The sequence below is a fragment of the Penicillium brevicompactum genome (genome assembly GCF_028827555.1).
Source record: "Penicillium brevicompactum strain IBT 35665 chromosome Unknown utg000006l_segment0_segment0, whole genome shotgun sequence".
NCBI lineage: Eukaryota > Fungi > Ascomycota > Eurotiomycetes > Eurotiales > Aspergillaceae > Penicillium > Penicillium brevicompactum.
The window spans coordinates 4,226,306-4,245,081 of NW_026623209.1; the positions used below are offsets into that span (position 1 = coordinate 4,226,306).

At 50.5% G+C, this 18,776-nt stretch overlaps 8 protein-coding genes across 8 annotated transcripts; 4 read left to right on the top strand and 4 right to left on the bottom strand.

The window, feature by feature from the left end:
• Positions 1–222: 222 nt before the first annotated feature.
• N7506_009807 (uncharacterized protein) lies at positions 223–1,459 on the bottom strand (the record flags this gene model as incomplete). The annotated part of the gene is made up of 3 exons (XM_056959100.1): positions 223–659; positions 713–1,002; positions 1,056–1,459. 3 exons carry the CDS (start codon positions 1,457–1,459, stop codon positions 223–225), a joined length of 1,131 nt encoding a protein of 376 aa, XP_056808490.1.
• Positions 1,460–1,785: 326 nt separating this feature from the next.
• On the bottom strand, positions 1,786–3,146 carry pex14 (putative peroxisomal membrane anchor protein (Pex14); the record flags this gene model as incomplete). Its single annotated transcript, XM_056959101.1, has 5 exons — positions 1,786–2,538; positions 2,589–2,673; positions 2,727–2,985; positions 3,036–3,042; positions 3,114–3,146. 5 exons carry the CDS (start codon positions 3,144–3,146, stop codon positions 1,786–1,788), a joined length of 1,137 nt encoding a protein of 378 aa, XP_056808491.1.
• A 386-nt stretch (positions 3,147–3,532) lies between these two features.
• On the top strand, positions 3,533–5,784 carry N7506_009809 (kinetochore-associated Ndc80 complex subunit NDC80; the record flags this gene model as incomplete). The annotated part of the gene is made up of 2 exons (XM_056959102.1): positions 3,533–3,577; positions 3,634–5,784. The coding sequence occupies 2 exons, from the start codon at positions 3,533–3,535 to the stop codon at positions 5,782–5,784; spliced, it is 2,196 nt and encodes a 731-aa protein (XP_056808492.1).
• Positions 5,785–6,555: 771 nt separating this feature from the next.
• Positions 6,556–7,135, top strand: N7506_009810 (uncharacterized protein; the record flags this gene model as incomplete). Its single annotated transcript, XM_056959103.1, has 2 exons — positions 6,556–6,627; positions 6,689–7,135. The coding sequence occupies 2 exons, from the start codon at positions 6,556–6,558 to the stop codon at positions 7,133–7,135; spliced, it is 519 nt and encodes a 172-aa protein (XP_056808493.1).
• Positions 7,136–7,619: 484 nt separating this feature from the next.
• On the top strand, positions 7,620–10,937 carry N7506_009811 (uncharacterized protein; the record flags this gene model as incomplete). The annotated part of the gene is made up of 1 exon (XM_056959104.1): positions 7,620–10,937. One exon carries the CDS (start codon positions 7,620–7,622, stop codon positions 10,935–10,937), a length of 3,318 nt encoding a protein of 1,105 aa, XP_056808494.1.
• Positions 10,938–11,479: 542 nt separating this feature from the next.
• N7506_009812 (amidohydrolase family protein) lies at positions 11,480–12,583 on the bottom strand (the record flags this gene model as incomplete). The annotated part of the gene is made up of 3 exons (XM_056959105.1): positions 11,480–12,265; positions 12,332–12,414; positions 12,469–12,583. 3 exons carry the CDS (start codon positions 12,581–12,583, stop codon positions 11,480–11,482), a joined length of 984 nt encoding a protein of 327 aa, XP_056808495.1.
• Positions 12,584–15,682: 3,099 nt separating this feature from the next.
• On the top strand, positions 15,683–17,525 carry N7506_009813 (fungal specific transcription factor domain-containing protein; the record flags this gene model as incomplete). Its single annotated transcript, XM_056959106.1, has 4 exons — positions 15,683–16,323; positions 16,381–16,776; positions 16,830–17,080; positions 17,140–17,525. 4 exons carry the CDS (start codon positions 15,683–15,685, stop codon positions 17,523–17,525), a joined length of 1,674 nt encoding a protein of 557 aa, XP_056808496.1.
• A 136-nt stretch (positions 17,526–17,661) lies between these two features.
• On the bottom strand, positions 17,662–18,444 carry N7506_009814 (sterol desaturase family protein; the record flags this gene model as incomplete). The annotated part of the gene is made up of 1 exon (XM_056959107.1): positions 17,662–18,444. The coding sequence occupies one exon, from the start codon at positions 18,442–18,444 to the stop codon at positions 17,662–17,664; it is 783 nt and encodes a 260-aa protein (XP_056808497.1).
• Between the last annotated feature and the right edge of the window lie 332 nt (positions 18,445–18,776).

Below are 18,776 nucleotides of genomic sequence, written 5' to 3' on the forward strand. Positions count from 1 at the left end.
TAAATAAATGGCTTCAGTCCGATGCGCGGCGGTATCGGACCGTTCCGTTAAGCGGCCATCGGATGTGCCGACAGCAGTCCTGGTGGTGGTTTAGAAGGGACTCCAACATGTTCCAAGGTTCGTACATTTCAAAGATTATTCATGAGCTTATAGAAAATAAGTGTATACAAGCAAATACATAGTCTAGAAGAAATATACTACATGTCAAGTCCCAAGATGAGCTCAGCCAAAGCGCTGCTTGGCTAGGGCTTGCAAGAACCCCATAGTCTCTTCTTCCTTCTGGCGATATTGCTGCACCCGTTCCTCTCGCTCTGCCGTACGCGCGCGTAAAATCTCTTCTCTCCGAATCTCGCGCTCGTTCTTCTTGCGCTGGTCCTTCTCCTTCTCCTTTTTCAGTGCAGAAAACTCATTGTCTCCACCCATTAGATCTTCATCACGAGCGCCGTCAGGTGAGTCACCGCGACGAGAATCGGCAAATGCACGATTACTCGAAGCGACCTCTCGGCGCTTTTCGAGCTGTCTTTCTCGCGTACCCGCCTCAGCCCGCGGTGCGATTTCGTCTTCCAGATGGCGCGTTGCAGCTTTATGGGAACGTAACTCGGCGCGATATTGGTCTCGCGATTCACCGCGAGACGCAATGGCGTCTTCAATGGCGGTTTCTAGTGGACTGTTAACGCCGTGATATGATAAACAGCGTGGGTCAAAAAATTACCTCTTTTAAGCTCGAGATCTTGCATCCTTGGGATGGTAGGCCCCATGAACCCGACTCTCGCAGAGCCAGGCTGAGGAAGAGTTGGCCCATACTCGTCATCCTCGTCGTCATCGTCGTCATCCGCGCCTCCTGGTTGTGACTCCTGGGCTGCTCCAGACGCTCGCTCGCCTTGTGTGTAATCAGGGGACTCACGCCCGCCTTTCGATTCAGCCGGCTGAGGCTCGAAATTCGCACGCGCCCGCTCTAGCGTAGCTGGGTCATACCATCCCTCTGCGAGTTCACCTTTGTTCCTGGAACGAATGTCAGTATAATCGAACCGGTCAAATGACGGTCTGCAATTTACCATTTTTGTGTAAAACTTTTCCACCGCCCTTTAACTTCATCCTCGCTTAGATCCTCGATAAATTTCCCTTTCTGGATATCCAAGTACATGGCGAACATTGGCTCGTACGCTTCGAGGTGGCGGCGGGAGAGCTCACGCGCTTGATAAGGGAGAACCACTGGCTGTTTTGGGACATCTCTGTGTCGACGCTCGGAGCGCTCGGAACGCTCGTGATCTTTGTCTCCGCTATGCTGGTGGTGGCGGTCTGATTTGTGTCTGTCTGATCGGTGCGGAGAGCGCGAGCGCGAGCTGTTGCGGGGCCGGTGGCGGTGGGAATGGCCGGTACGACTGCGGTGATGGCGATGGTTTGAACTCGGCGCCGAAGGGGACGCAGGCCGATGGGAGGAGCGAGTTGGTGAGGGCATTTCCGCTACGGTTGAAGTGGTTTGTAGTCGGTTGTTGGAGGAATTTATTTTAGGTTGATAAGACGTCCTTATCTGCCGCTATGATTGTCCCCGACTTTTAAGGCCTCGGGGAGTTCTCCGCATCCTTGAACTGGGGAAAGCATTGCATTAGGAGACATTTTATTGAATAATGTGCAAATCATACTGAAAGCTACTTCTAAGACTCAATATAAAGAGAGCAAAGATTTTGTGTACAATCACTAGGGACAGGCTTTCATTGGAAGAAGTAGGTACATCTAAGCGAAGAGGTATACAATGTTCAATAAACCAGCCTATTCTGAATAAGCCTAGCTGGGGGGCGCAGTTTGCTCCTGGACAGGGCTGGCTGTGGCATCAGCTGTAGGGGTTGCGGGCGCACTTGACTGGGAGTTAGCCTTGGACCGGTTGGCCGCGGCCATCTGCCAGGCGGGGATGGAGGCTGAACGACCAAGCTGCGACAGAGGGTTGGTGGAGTTTTGGCTTGTGCTCGCAGGAGAAGCCGACTGAGTTGGCTCCTGCTCGGCTGGTGTCACCGTAGGAGACAGGCCGTTGGTAGCAGCGGGGGCGGGTGTTGGGACAGAGGGAACAGGGGTGGCGGTCTCTTCGGGCGCCGGGCGAGGCACACTAGGGATGGCAGTGGGTCCAACAGTTCGGCCAGCCGCAGGGCTGGCCCCGCTGCCACCAAGACGGTTACCGAGCAAGGTCTTCAAGCTCTTGAGCTCAGTGCCGAGCTCCTTCAGTCGGTTCTCGTTGCCTTCCCGTGCTCCTTCCAGGGCCTTGGGAATGGCATCTTTCAATGACTTAACCTCGTCACTGATACGACGAGTCTCATCATCTCTTCGACGAGATGAGTTCTTGAGATCAGCGACAAGGCTCTCCACGTCCTTGAGAGCTCCATCAAGGCGCTCGGTGCGGGCTTCTTCAGCAGCCTTCAGAGCAGCGGTGTCAGTTGACAACTGCTCGATAAGCGTGAAAGCCCGCGAGAACTGCTCATCAATATTTTCCTTATCTTGCTCCAGTTGAGGAGGAGTTGGAGGTGCAATTAAAGGTGAGATATAACGCTGTGGCGATTGGTTAGCGTCGGGGTATTTACGGGAGCGAGAATACATACCTTTGTAACGAACCACAATCCATAGCCAACTCCACCCATCACTGTCGCCATAATGAACAGATCGCGCCAGTCTCTTTTGGGTGGCCTGTCAATGCTATTAGCGACGAACATCATGCGGTTGTGGTGAGATTGACATACTCGGGAGGTGGCTGCCATTGATTATAAGGGGGGTATCCATATCCTTGGGGCGGTTGAGGTGGAGGTTGACGATATGGAACTGGCTGTGAGGAGTAGGCGGGCGCAGAGGAGGAAGCGGCTGTAGCTGCAGCCGCGGCGGATGGGTCCTCGCCCACTCGCGATAAGGCGAGATCAACCTCTTCTTGGGTCAAATTCTTAGATTGAAGGAATGCGACTCTTTTCTCAATTGGCGACGAGGCAACCGAAGGGTCTTGGAGGACTATGATGGGTCAGCGATAGCCATGAGGCCGCAGTATTCGAAGTCCGTACAGGTGATCTGGCGAAAGGTAAGTCAGTGGATGCTCCGAAAGCGGAAGACGTGATATCAGACGCCAGTAGATAGCTTACAGCTGAAGATATCAGCTCCTCGCGAGGAGCCATGATGATAGATATCGACTACCAATAAAGGTGAAGGTGGGAAAGATGGAGTAGGGGGAGATGCGCTCACATCGGCAATCACCGTCTGGACCTCGGAACTTGCGCCACGCCAAGCTTCCCCAGACGGGAGTCTCGTGATTTTCGGTTCAACGTTATTCCGTGCCTTCTCACTCCACTTTCACCGCCTTCCGGATCCGAAAGTGGCACGCATAAGCGTTGTTTACATCTCCAAATCTCTCGTGCCTGCCAAACAACATCTCAAACCCCTCCAAATTTTCTATCGCGTGACATTTTTAAGCTATTGGCAACTGCCGGCTCTTGATCTTGTAATTTAGGTCTATTTTGAACGCAGTCCTTTTGCACATTGCCGCATTTGCGGCCTCTTCATCATGTCGCAAGATACTGGTCTTTTCAGTATCAAGCGCCCCCGAGAAGTATTGATCCTTTGTCTCTCCGGCGCATATTTTCACGGGCTGACATTCCAATGAAGACTCTTGGGAGTGTGCAGAACTTCTCCGCTATTCCACAGCCCGCGTCGGCGATGAAGCGCACCAGCTCTATCGGATTCAACAACCCCCCGTTCTCCTCTCAGCACCACCGAGCCTCATTAATGGGGCCGACAGGGCGTCCTCAGCAACCCAACTTTACGCGAATGTCAATTGGGGGTCCACTCGGCGCAGATGCTGGACTATCGTCTGTTCGACGATCTGTGTCGAGTAACATGTTCAATGGAGCCAGCACGGGTCGGCAGAGCTATGCACCGGGCTCTATGTCGTCCAACCCAGCGCCGGTGAACGTACAGCGCAGAAGTAGCGTGTTTTCTCGGCCATCCTCTGGAGGAGGTCCCATGGGACATCAATCCTTCTTCACCCAAGTTCCCACTGTTGCGGGTGTCCCCAGAGATCCACGTCCGCTCAGAGACCGATCATTCCAAGCTAGGATTGGGCAGGAACTTCTGGAATATTTGACTGTGAATGGATTCGAGTTGGAGATGAAGCATACTTTGGGACAGAACACATTGCGCTCACCCACCCAAAAGGATTTCAACTACATCTTCCAGTGGTTGTACCACCGAATCGATCCAGGTCACAAGTTCCAAAAGGCAATGGACGCGGAAGTGCCTCCAATTTTGAAACAGCTACGATACCCCTATGAGAAAGGCATTACGAAGTCACAAATCGCGGCCGTCGGCGGCCAAAACTGGTCCACGTTCCTCGGTATGCTACATTGGTTGATGCAATTGGCGCAAATGATGGATCGTTACCAAAGTGGCGACTTTGACGACGCCTGCGCTGAGGTGGGTGTGGATGTTACAGGTGATCGCATCATCTTCCGCTTCCTGACTCAAGCCTATCACGACTGGCTTCAAGGTGGTGAAGATGAGGACGACGATACTGCCGAGAAACGATTGGTTCCACACGTCGAAAACATGTCTCGAGAGTTCGCATACGGCAATGAGCGTTATGTGCAGGAGATGGAGGCACTAGAAGCAGAAAATCGGGCCCTTCGAGAGCAGATGGAAGAAGTGGAAAAGAGCGCCCCTGATATCGCTAAATTGGATAAGCACTTCCGTATCCTCGAAGACGACAAGCGGAAGTTCGAGGACTACAACCAGAACGTCAAAGGAAAGATCGAGAAGTATGAGACTCGCATCAAGTTCCTAGACGCCGAGATTCAAAAAACCGACACCGACCTTAATGCGACTGAGTCTGAGCGCTCCGAGCTTCAAGCAAGTGTTGACCGCCAGGGTATCACTATTCAAGACATCGATCGCATGAACTCAGAACGAGAGCGTCTGCAGAAGAACCTGGAAGACACCGTGGCTCGTCTAGAGGAGACCCATGCTCGTGTCATGGAAAAAGAAGCGGAGGCCAGTCAGAAGCTGGAAGACTTGGAACAAATCGTGAAAGCCTATAATACTCTCGGTTACCAAACTAGCTTGATTCCTGCGGCGGCCGAGAATGCCAGGGGCCAGGACTTTGAACTTGGTCTGAACATTAACGAGAACAACTTCTCCGCTAGCCAAGTTGGAGGTCCCCCAAGTCGCATTTCTCCCGAAGGAGATCGCCTATTGGCGGAACCTTTCACTGGGTACCACCCAGCGCACTTGCTCAGCCTGGACCTTCGGGGATCCGTCCGAAATAGCTTACAGTCTCTCCGAAAAGAGATTAATGAGAGGCGCAAGCAGGGGATTGATGATGATCTTGACCGGCGCAATCTACTTGACAATATCAAGGAGGCAATGGACGAGAAGCGAAGTGAGGTCGAGGCCCTGGAGCATCGGCGCCGAGCCGCGGAGGAAGAATTTGAACGCACGAAAGAAATCACCACTACTCAGAAAACAGCTTCTGATGCACAAATTGAGAAGATGGAGAAAGAGCTAGCCAAGATGCGTGCGACACTCAGTGACAGTGTACAATTGATGGAGCAGCGTGAGATGAACACAAACATCGAATGGGAGCAGCTGACTCTCCGGGCCAATGCTCTCCGGGAAGAATTGCACACTAATGTCGAGACCATGTTGAATGATGTGATCCGCTTCAAAGTACATGTGCAGAAGGGGCTCGAAGACTACGAAAGCTTTGTTGTTGACGAAGTGGAACAGGAGCTTGGTGGCGAAGAGATGGAAGAGGAGCTATGAGGGATTGCTCTCACGAATGACGATTATTTTCTTTGGTGTTCAAATTAATTGAGTCTCGATTTCATGTACAATACCCGGATCAATTCAGGAATCTTCTGGCGAGGACGCGCAATGCATATATTATTTCAGCGATTTCCCCTGGAATTAGGCTTTAAAGGATAGACGGCGGCCCTAGCGTGTTTCTTATTGCGCCAACCTCGCCCGTCACGCTTTGTTCAACTTGACACAGTGGATCGATCGGCAGGAGACCACCCTGGTGGAGAACTGTCATTCGTGCGTTTCGTCTGACTATTCCATCTGAAACTCTACGGCGCTTTCGTCTACCATGGACTAACCGTCTATACTTGCTGGTAGGTCGCCCATCTCGGGAATTCCAGACCATCTGCCGTGGCCCCTAGCTCCACTTCAATATACCCTGGGGTGATAGGGCTATTTCCTACTATGTCCATACACACGGGGATCGGCCCTGGCCTGACTTTTTCTACCACGGGGCGAAACTTTCCCGCAGATCTAGCTCCGCTCGTTATCCAGCACGGAACACACGCTGTTTCAGCCGTTGTGATCGGCTGGGTCCATCATTCTGCCTCTCGATGATGAGAGCAAAGGATTGGTATATAACAGGCTCAGCTGCCCCTTCTCCTATGGTTTTTTTTTTCAGCAGTGCTGTGCACCTCCATTCTTTTTTCTATACCTCCAGATCTTTCTTAACATTACTATCTCACTTCCATTCATTTTTCCAATTCTTCGACAGTCCGACATCGACCATTCATTATGAAGTTCACTACCGTTTTCGGCACTGCCGCCCTCTTCATGGCTCCCTCTGCTGTGGCCTGGAAGCTTCCTGTAAGTCTATATCTGCTCTGCCTGAACAGACGCATGAACTTCATTGCTGACAATATTCCAGCTCGTCGACCGAGCTGATGGCGCTACTCCTACCGAGCAGCCAGCTCCCTCTGGCGCTGCTCCCAGCGGATTCCCCTCTGGTGGATTTGGTGGATTCCCCGGTGGAGGTTATCCCTCTGGATTCCCCTCCGGTACCGGTTTCCCATCTGGGTTCCCTTCTGGATCTCCTGAGCACCACCACGGCCACCACGGCCATGGTGGCCAGGGAGGACCCCGACCTACTGGCATCCCCAGCGGCGTGCCTTCTGGCTTCCCCGAGGGTCCTTTCCCAACCGGTGGTTTCCCAGGCGGTGGTTTCCCAGGCGGTGGTTTCCCAGGCGGTGGTTTCCCGGGTGGTGAGGGCTCCTTCACCGGTGCTCCTTCCGCAGTGCCCACTCCTACTGGTGGTGCTGGTGAGGGTAGCGGATTCCGTCGACTCCACGCTCGTCAGGTTCGCCCTGTGGTCTAGATGCTGCTTTGCAGTTTCTCTCGCTGTCGATCGTGAGATAGATCAGACTTGTGTTTTCTTATAGCTGCTGGTTCAGACATATAGAAATGATTTTTCTGGAGGAAAGCAATCCCCGTATGGAGTAGAAGTCTGAGCACTTGTAATCTGCGATATGCATCCAGTCAGAGAACATCTTGTAGTCGATTAGGGGCTGAATGAAATGTGTAGTTGGTAACTCCGCATTCTGGAGCTTCCGATTGGCCCTCTGTTCGGCGATGACTAAGTGGCCTCGGAAATTCTCCAGGCGCGACAACAGTCTCAATATTTTTTTCCCTGAACATTAGCAACTTGTGCTGTTTTTACGATTATATTGACACTCATTATCCCGCGTCAAGCTCGTGGGTACAACGAAATGTACGGCCTGTGATCGACTCGACATGTATCACGCTCCCATACCCATCGAGATCGTGAAGTCCATACAGCCGCCTTCGAGGCTAGCGGTACCATGAGCAGGTGCTTGCGCCCCGGCCGTATCCTGCCATTCGGTCGCATATCAACTGCCGCGCGCCTTCCTTTTATCCCATATCGAACAGTCCTGCCCTTCTCCCGGCTGACATGGAATCGACATACCCGCCATTCCCGCCACGCAGAGAGGGACTTGAACTACCCGGACGAGGTTCATTTCCTTCGTAAATATAACGGCGTCGCACACCCTCCCTTAAACCACAATCAGAAGAAGGATATCAATGAGTGGATTCGATTGCTGAGAAAATGCACACCGTCAAAGTCACAGAAGTCTTCCAGGCCTGCAGGCCAGCCTGGGTCGCTTCAGCCACTCCGCGCATCCAAAAACATCCTTGATCGGACCCATGCGTTGATGGGGTGCTGTTGGGATGCGCGAGTTCATTATCAATTTGAGCTTATCGCCCATCTTGGTTTCGAGTTGAAGGACTGGTCAACTGTGCACTCACTTTTGAGCAGCATGATTGATACCTATGAATTAATAACTCCTCACATGCCACCTAAGCAGGCATTGTCTGGACTTGATTGGAAACGGCCTTATCGCGTTCGTCATAAAAATGAGCCCCTCCCTTCTCCAAACTCTCTTGACGCCAAAGAGCCTCCCTTGACCGAAAGAGTCACGCTCAGCAAACTGACAGGAGGAATAAAAGGAGGCTCACCTTGGAAGTTTGCTCGTCTGGAGCATATTCCATCGCCAAATAATCTCTCTCTCGACAGTCTGACTGTGGAACCTGCAGCGAGGTACTTCGGAGATAGGATCTTGGCCGAGATATTGGCAAATCTTGGCTCTTTGGTTTTGCATTCTGCAGAAAGCAGCTCGGAGCAGTCTCAGCAGGCAATGTCCTGTGTGTTTCGAATCCTTGCACGTCTGCACCATACAGGCATGATCTCTGACAAAGTCTATCAATATCCAACTCCAAATCCTAACCACCTCGTGTTCCGCCCTCCTGGACTCCAGCTCCTTTCGCGTCCTATTATGGACGTTCTGTCAGATGCAGCGTGGCACGAACATGAAGCGAATGTGGCCGCTGCCGCTGCCGATGCAGGAGAGTTGTCGCCTTTCATTCCATACAAGATGGGCATTCAAGAACTAGGTCCAGAAATTTGGCTGGAGTTTATCATGTGGTGCTGTGTCGAGCATGGGTTCTGCAAGACGGGCACATTGCTTGCCCATCAGATGACTCGGATGGTCACTGAACAGCCATGGAAGGCCGAGAGCTGGGTGCCCCTCATTCAAGACATGGACGCAGTACAGCAAACCAATATCAGTGTCGAACAATCTTGGCGCCGCCCAGGTCAGGACCCGAAACCGCAAACGTCGACACGTCGCAAAACGCCCTTGCTGCCGTTTAACGGACTCGGAAAGAAGACCATCAGTACCGAGGTGGTGTCTTCATTACGGAGTGGCTTGACAAACAAAGCTTACGTCGGTGTGGGTGACCATGGATACCTTCTTGACGATCTCTTCAAACTATCGGCCCCATTGGCCAAATTGATAGATCCACCTACGTCCACAACAGGGCTGCGGCCTACCAACATGCATACTAACTGGCACACCTTACGCATTCTTAACTCGGGCTGTCTACAGCCTTGGACTGATCCAGTTGCCTTTGAATCGCTTCTGAGATCTCATAGCAATGTCGTTCCTCTGTGGGATGGAAATGGAGCCGAGACCCCTGACGAATTGGAGGAGCGCTCACAGGAGCATTTTTACAACGAGACTGCAGCATTCAGCGGTCTGATTGAATACAATCTCACCTATTATGCACGAGACAAACAAAGCGGCCGCCTCTTCGCTGAATTTGCCTGGCTTCAGAATATTTCCGACGCAAGTAAAGCACGGCACATGCAGACATTTTTCGATCGTTTGAGCGAAGCTCGCACCGAAGAAGACCTCTCGTTCTTCGACTCCGGACACGTTACCCCTTATCCACGTGGAATCATTCATCAAAGCTCTATCCCACAGGTGTCCAACGTCACATTTGCTAACCTTCTCGATGTGGCTACCTTGACCCATGCATTTGACTTTGGCCGTCAGCTACTGCTACAAGATGAGATGGATGGCCCCGCTATTCCGCCCGGTGCATATGGCTCTCAAGCCCTGGCACCGGCCCTTCTTAGATTTGCAGTGGCAACGAAGGATGCCAGCCTTGGCCAAAAGGTCATCTCGTCTCTTCAAGTTCCTCTTTCCGTCAACACCATCAAGTGTTTGATCAACTACCATATCTCGCAGCAGGGCTGGGATCGTGTGGAAATGATGCTTAAGTTCTTGGTTGACCACCGAGCCAAGTCCTGGGGCTATAGCAATCTTGCTACACTCGCCAGCTCAGTCATTCGACTTGAACACATTCTCCGACAGAAGACAGCAGCCGGCACAGCAACCCAGGTTGATGTAGACCATGTGACTTGTGCCACCGACATCATGCTCCGTCTATATCGTGGCGAGTGGCCTGCTAGCCCCGATCGTCCCAAAGTTCGCTTCTTCCAACTGCGGGCTCTATCCCGCATGCACCGCCTGCTGTCAACTATTCCGGGACCCATGCCGGAAATTTTCAAGCGTCTGGAAACCCCTGAGGAGATAACAGGTCACCACAAGCTCCCACTCGTGCCCCCACAATCCTTCCACGAGATCTTCTCCGCCATCGTTGAAACGCAAGGTGCCATTGTCGGCAAGCGAGTCTGGGATCAGCACGTCATCGACTGGCTCTCACCAAAGCGATCTCGCCAGGCCCCAGGCGGTGTTTCACGCCTCCTCTTCAGCGACGAGCGAAACCAAGACTCCGGCAAACCAGACTGGTCTCCCCAATGGGTGAACGAGATCCAAAAGAAGTCCACATTAGCCGATCTGAACACCGTCCGTATCCTCGCGCGAGCCGCTTTCCGGGAACACGCCGCCATGGTGAAGACTCAGCAAGACAGAAAACACGCCGCCAGCAACTCCGGCATCTTAGATATCGACGATTGGTCCTCTCCTTCCTTCTCCTACGACCCTACAGAACCCTACGTCCCCTCCATCTCCCGAGATCAATACCCCTACCAACGCACCGGTGGCCGACCACCCAAAACAGAACTGGAAGCGATTCTCGACTTCTGTCTTGAAACTTTCCTGCGCTTCGGTCTCCCTGAAGATCAAATCGATGCCGAAATTCCGGGCCACATGCGTCGCATGCAGAACAGAGGTGTCTTCACGTACCCGTTGCGGAAGCCTGTCAGGCAGCGAATCGCGTCTAACCAGAATGATCCCTGGATCGAATCCTCCTGGGAACAACCCTTGGACATAACCGAAGATCCCAGTCATTAAAACCACAGGCCAATTTTCCTGGTGGTAACATGTATTCTATATCTAGTTAAAACTTCCAAATGTACATAATTTTTATTGAGTCATTCAGGGTAAACTTTTGAATCAGAGACGACGCTCTCTATTGTGTCTATTCATTCGGTGCCAGCTTTATCGCAAAGTTGTACAGACATACTTCGTACCAACGGCCATAACAAATTAGTTATGGACTTCAATACTGCTGACTCAGTTGTTAGGTATACCGCCCGAATTGTCCCAAGAGCTCCCTTGTCGGCATTCCGTCTATCATCTCTTTCTTTAGCGTGTGTGAATACTTGCTCGCGCCTGGGCAAAATGCTAAGGGCATTTAGGAACTTTGATACACATCGATATAGCAGACCTAGCTCATCTTTATCGATAACATGTCGACGTGAGATTGGAAAGGGGTTTAGTATGAAGACAGCTCCTTTTAATTCTGATTATCCAAATCGTAGGGATGGCCTAAACTTGAATCTGACATTGGGCTCTGTAGTGAATGTATCCTTGCATCAGATAGTCACTTGCGATCACAAAGTGCCGCCTCTCTGCCTTGACAACCGTGGGAACAGCTTCATCGCATTCCCAAAGTTGATCATATCTCTCAACTCTGAACTCATCTCATACGACTCCAACGCCTCCAAAAATGCCGGGTAGGCAGTTATCGGGGCATACGGGAAATCGCTCCCATACAAGATATGACCATGCGGAACCATTTTCAATAGCATATCCAGAACCTGCGGGGACGAGCTCAACGCCAAATCAAAGTGGAAGCTACAGAAAGACTCCATTGCCTTATCATGCGTCATTCCAGTACGATGCGAGACTGCAAAGTCTGGTGCTTTTTTCATGGGGGTCGTGACGCGCGAAATGATGTAAGGTAGGGCGCCGCCGGCGTGGGATAGGATGACTTTGCAGGCGGGATACTTCAGTCGGGTTCCGTTGGTGATCATGTCCATTGCCGTACGAGTTGTTTCGTGAGGGTAGTCAATCGCTGGCTGCGGTAGCTTTGAGTTCACGGGGTTGGTATCGACTGGATGGGTGGGATGGATAAACACCACGCAGCGTCGCCTGTTTAACTCTGACCAAATGGGTTCAATATCTGGATGACCAAGGTAGGTGTTGGAGGAGCCGTAGCGAGTAAAAAGAGTGACCCCATCGGCATGAAGAGTATCCAATCCATATGCAATCTCCGCAAGAGCATCCGCCGTGTCAAGAATGTTGGGCAATGAAACAAAGAAGGCGAACTTCTCTGGCTCCTTGTCCCTGAGATCTGCAGAGTATTGGTTCAACTTTCTGGCGAGTTGAGCGCGTGCCTGACGATCTGGAAGAATGCAAGCTCCAGGAGCTGTGATAGAAAGCACAGCTGTTTAAACTCCCACGTGCTTCATCAGCAGCTTCGAAGCCAGCGGGCTCCAGTGGGGAGTTGGCCAGCCACTTGGGTCGCCACCTTGCTCCTCGATCGCTGTGGTAATGTCAGTTGTGGTGGACCAAGAGCTTGGCACTCATCGTATCTTACCCTTGGCATAGAAAGACGGCACACAATGATGATGGGTGTCAATCTTGTCAACTGGAGGTCTGTGGCTCCAGCCTATTGCCTTGTCTTGGAGCCAATCAAGGCCGTGTTCGCCCATTCTGGAAAAAATAGCAAGCTTGTAAGAATAGACAAAGATGATCAATGCAACTGGGATCGATATCAATATCAGCATATTTCAGAAAAAGGAAGATTGTTCAGGCATTTGGCGCATGCCCCGTCTAATTATGTTCATGGTATAAGGACGCTTTCCAAGCGGGGGCCCCGGAACCATCCCGATGACGAGTCCGGGTCAATCCGCACCCATGGTGCCGTATTATCCGCTGCATAATTTATTATCGATGTGCAAATTCTGCTGTCCGTTGCATCGCACTCGGTGAGCGATTAGTCAGGACAGGAAGGGAGTTGGATGATTTGCACGATGTTGTCACTCTTTTTATTGGAAGCATTGGAACTAGTTTGGTGGACTGGTTCCCCGAACTAGATCAACTACCCCTCGTATTTACAGCCATGGCGAAAGCACTGGGAGAAGATTGGAGCCTGGAGCGAAGAGGTCTACAAGTCATGGTGGATTCTGGCACGCGAGAAGGTAGAGAATGGGACAGCACCCCCTTCATGAATTCGGGACGTTCTTTGGCATCCAGACACCAAGTTCACGGGAAACGATCAGGAGGCCATGTACGTTGCTATGCAGTTTCTAGAGACACGATCAGATACTACCAGAGAAGTCCTGAACATCTTCGCCATGGCTGCGTTCTGTTAGGCGACCCTTCATTGACGAGAAACAAGCGGCTTATCATTCATTTTCTGAAACAAGATATCACAAATTCTGTAATGGTTTTGGTAGTTTGACTAGGAAGCTTGCCTGCTGAGAAGTCCATCAACGGCCCATCATGGGCTTCATTGCCCATATACAGCGTCACGTTGCCAATGCTTTTTCTTTTCAGCATCTGGGCTAGTCGCTGTATGTGATCGCTAAAGACCTCTTCAGATCCACCGGTCACCAGAACACGATCGACGGCATCGAAACTATTCCACCAGCTTTCTGGCACATCAAGTGCTATCCCCCAGCCTTTTCCTGCGGAAACCTCCTCTTTCCAGGGAGAGTTCTCCACAAGGTATAAGCCCCATTCATGCACAACCCTTTTACTCAAAACATCGGCACTAAGCCATCTGTTATAAGAGGGGGTATTGAATTTAAAAGATGCAAGAGGAGATACAAGGAAACACCCTCTTACCGCACCACTCTGGCTCAAGAGATTCCGTGTTGGGCAATCCTCGAAGCGGGGATGCTGAAGATGTGCTATAAGACTTAGAGACAAATGGCCTCCTGCAGAATCCCCTCCAACCACAATCTAGAACTCAATCACGTTAGAACCGCACGTGGTAAGTTTTATATAGACCATTGTTACCTGCGAAGGCTCATATCCTGAATTTAGAAGATGCTCAAGTGCGAGAATGCCCTGTGACATCTGTCTGGGGTATCTGTTTTCGGGAATCAAATCTCCATTGTGAGTCAGTAACTGTTCTTCGCTATTTCAATGAATGTTATTGAACGGACCATATGCGAGGATACACACGCTGAGTTCCACCCCAGCATTGATGGCCTCATTCCTCACATGTGCCATCCAGTCCAAATGCCCTTTGGAAAGAGGCATTACATAGCCGCCACCTGGTGGGTCAGCAAAATTCGAGAGTGATTATTGCGTTTCATACCGTGAAAAAATAGGACCACATTCTTTGCCTTTCTTGGTCCAATCCACAGTAGACGAGTTGAGTTGTCAGCCTCCAGGAAATCTACAGTATGAGCGATATTGTGCGACGACACCCATGCATTATATGTCTCGATGGTGGATGGTAGAATGCTCTGCAGGTCTCGAGGATGGGTGTTGACCATCACGGCGCCAGCAAAACCATTCCATATGGATGACCCGAGGGGCAAGCCTTTTAGCCATGCTCGAACAACGGCTCCAGAAACTCTGAATGCTGCGTTTGGCAAAGTCCGGAATAAGAAGGTCAGAAATATGCGTAGTTTTGTTGGAGCCGATATATTGCGCGTCATTCTTCAAATGCTTCACAAAATGAGATCGGGTGAGGTGAGCGAGGCTGATGAGGCACCAACTCCCTCAGGTATTCTGAGAGACAAATATAAGTCAACAAGTTGGCCATAGCCTCGGTTCTGTGGACACGTGAGGTAATTTTGCCTCGGACTGTGAAGAGAAGGTAGGAAATTCCCAGATTCAAGAACGAGAAGGCCGGGAATGATCCGAGAGATGGGGTAAACTTAAGCCCCACAAAGAAATTATAACGTGAAGATCCCGGAACCATCCCGGACTTAAAGACCCCCTGTGCCGGAAAGTGCCTGTCACCTACTCACTGTTGCTTGCAAGTCCACTCAATACAGAGGGTCTCGCGGGCTGAGAAGCATCCGCTATCTTCATCGAGTCATCAAGCTGGTGGATCTAGATCTTACAGAATGTCACCAAAAGCTTCTGCAAACCTCAAAAGACGAGCCAGAACTCGCCCTAAGATTGCCTTGGCCTGCGACTCGTGCAGAGAGAGAAAGATTCGCTGTGATGGAACAAAGCCCATCTGCGGGCCATGCGTGAGACGATCACATCGGAATGATCAGTGTGTTTATAACACGGAGAACTCCCGGTCAACTAGCAGGGACGAGTAAGCCTCCCCCGCATGCACACCTTTTTGTATTTCACCTCTAATTCTAGATAGATATGTCCATACTCTCCACCAGCGAATCAAAGAACTGGAAGAAACCTGCTTGAAGGCTGGAGCCCGTGTCTCAAGCCCCTCAACTCCACAAGCTCGGCTACCTGGTAACTCCACGAGGCAAGAAGAAATGACACCAAATAGGACCAGCGTCTCGCCTGTTTCTCGCCGTTTACGTCTGGAAACTACGGAACAGACCCCGGTCCTTCCAAGCTCAACGAACAGACTGGCCTCGGGACATATACTACCGTGTACCCGAAGTGGACGTAATGATAGCCATACTAGCTCACTCGGGGAAAAGACTACCGATCTCCATGAATCCCCGTTATTTGACGAGGACCAAGGCCGCATTACAGGTATGGGCCAGATGATATTGTCAGAGGCGGAAAGGGAGGATCGAAGAAGATCCACCCGATTTCACTTTTACGGTACTTCATCCACGGCCTCTCTCATGCGCTTTGCCTATCAAAGCATGCCATCAAGGCCGGCAGGTGGCTCTCGTGCCGAGCCCGCATACAACAGGCTTCAGGACACATCCACCACATACGGGATGGAGGATTTTTCATTACCACCGCGAGCGTTTGCCGATCACCTGGTGAAACGATTCTTCGAGAAAATATACATTCTCTATCCAATATTCCATCGCCCAGCCTTCGAGGCAGCCTATCAAAATCTCTGGCGTGGAGAAAACGAACCTAATATCCCCCCGCCAACCGATCTACAGATTGGAATAGGATCAAAGACAGAGTCGGAGCCCACTTCGATTGTCTTCCTGTGTGCCCTGAACTTGATATTTGCCTTGGGCTGCCAATTTGCCGATCTGGCATCAGAGCAAGTCGAGTCCGTCGCCAATTCATTCTTCCTTCGGGCGAAGCATTTCATCGGGCTCGATTTCATGGACATCAATACCCTCGGGGTGGTTCAGTCTTTACTCATTACAGCACTTTATTTGCAGAGCTCCCCATATCCCAGTCGCTGCTGGCATTCTGTTGGGAACGCCTGCAGAGTTGCCTTTGGATTAGGACTCCACAAATCAGATATCCTGGCTACACTGACACCCTTGGAGTCTGAAATTCGTAAACGAACCTGGCATGGATGTGTAATAATGGACATGTAAGTCTTCCACTCCTCTGTTCTGTTTGTTGACCTTGCTGACCTATAGCTTTGTAGGACCTTGAGCATGACATACGGCAGACCGAGCATGACCTCCCATCTTGCCCGAGTTCCCGCACCTGATGGTTTAGAACTATCTGGGCACCAACATGATACAAGCGGACCTCCGTTAATGGCATTCTATATCGAAGCGATCAAGCTTTATGATATTTTGGACAATATTTTAGCTGATGTCTATAATGCCTGGCGTGGCCGACTGCGCCAGGACAACTTGCCATCCCCGACGTTGAGCATCAGGAGCCTTCAAATTGTGCTTGAAGTTGAAAGAGAGCTGTTGATGTTCAAGTCCAATGTCCCTTGCTTTTTAAAGTGGACAACTGGGGCACACTCCACGCCTTCTCTTCCAGAACCCAACATGGCGATTGCTCAGCAAAGAAATGTTCTACATGCTAGGTGTGTTGTCTATCGCTACAGCTTCAGTACCAGTCTCTAACCTCTCTTTACAGATACATGCACCTTCAGATCCTCCTCTACCGTCCCATATTCATCCAAATATACTCTAAACGAGAATCATTGTCTGGACCAGAGCTACAAAATGACTCGTCATCTCAGAGCATAGAGATGCAAAGCAATCTGTATTCCTCCATATTCTGTCATTGCGCCGAGGCATGTGTGACAGCTGCCATTGATCTCACACACCTAGTGCGAGAAACTTATCAAACCGACTGTTCCGATGCGTGGTGGTACAATGGTTTTTGTATGTTATAGCCATTTTTCACCTCACTCTACATGTCAAACTAATTTTACCACTCCTAGATGCCTCGACCGCAGCAATGGTCCTTCTCATGGCTCTATCTACACCATCAATGATGGATCAAATATTATTGGGCAAAGCAAGAGAGGCTTGGAAAGAGGCAACCAGTGTTCTGGAATTCCTATCAACATTTTGCCGCTCTGCAAACAATACTGTTCAATTTCTCCAGGCTGCTTATGTTCGAGCAGTCCCCACTGGTCAACATCAGACGAATGCGGAAGCTGATGCCTCACATATACCGCAACCTAGCGAACAATATGATAACTTAGTTGACGAACTTACCCAGTTTCCTGTCTTCAATTGGGAGGAATTCGCGGAGAACATGGCACCTGGATTGGATGACTTAGGATTTTTGACGGGATTTAATTTCCATGATAGCTTTGCATGAGACTCATGGGTCTTCATTCATGAGATATTTTCAAAGCCCAGCGCCACAACATCATGGGCAGGCGCCAAACCACTCGTTCAGACACTATTCTACCAGCTATTAAAGCCAACTAATGGCCTTTATACCTCGTGTTCACTCATTTGGCCTTGTCCACCTTCCCTTCCTTCCGGTCCCACCCATAAGTGTCGGTTCCGTGAATCCAGTCCATCAAGCCGATAGTTCCATAGTTGACACGAAATTTCTCGTGGTGTAGATCGTGCAACTCGGCGGGTGGTAGTTTCAAAAAGTCGTACCCGCTATGGTCAGCCGCGGCCTCCCAAAGCTCGAAGGTGACAAAGGCCATAATGGAGAGGCCATGAGCGCCTTTCAGATAGAGAGGAAGCGTGATTGGTAACACATTAGCCAAAATATGTTCGATGGGATGAGCATATGCGGCAGCGAATGCGACTGGCGTAATGTATTTGTGATGCATCTTGTGAATGTAGGCATAAATTCTGGGGTGATGGAGGGCGCGATGAACGTAATAAAAAGAGATTTCTCGTGCTAGCAGAGCAAAAAGGAAATCTCCTATAAAGGTTGTCAAAGAGGGTATTTTTGGGCCGAAATTCATCAACGAATGATCGAAGCCACCAGCTAAATAGAGCATCGTGCCATGCATAGCCATTGAAATAGTGTGATTGAAAAGAGAAATCTTTATACAGTGTAAGATTTGCTGGCGGGTCGGCTGCCGACGAGGGTCTTGTATCTTGTGGCGCTGCGAGAACTTTGGGAAAACAACATCGATCAGCATGTAGATAGCTGCTGGTATGATGAATCCAACCAGTTGAACCAGTATATCTGCCACAATCTCGATGACGCCTGGCCTGTATGTGGTGATGATACTGGTCCATATAGTCTGTAATTGCGAGTGGAGATCCATGACTGCTTTCTGCTGTTTGAGAGATTTTGATTCAATTTAAAAGTCATGTTCACCCTAGCAATATTGGCATCATCATAGCTGTTTATACCCGTACCCACGGAACTGTTCCGTTAACTACCAAGATATTATTCCATTTGAAAAACGATCACTCGAACTATATCTCCTTGTCACGTCATGAAAATTCGGAACTGTTCCGGTGCTAATTGAATATGAGCTTCGGAAATTGAGGATATTTGCCCCCAAATCACTGACACGACACCTGAATTCGCTTCCCAACGAGGGCCTATACTTGTTTTCTCAGATGATATAGGGAAAAAGTAACTTTGGCACAT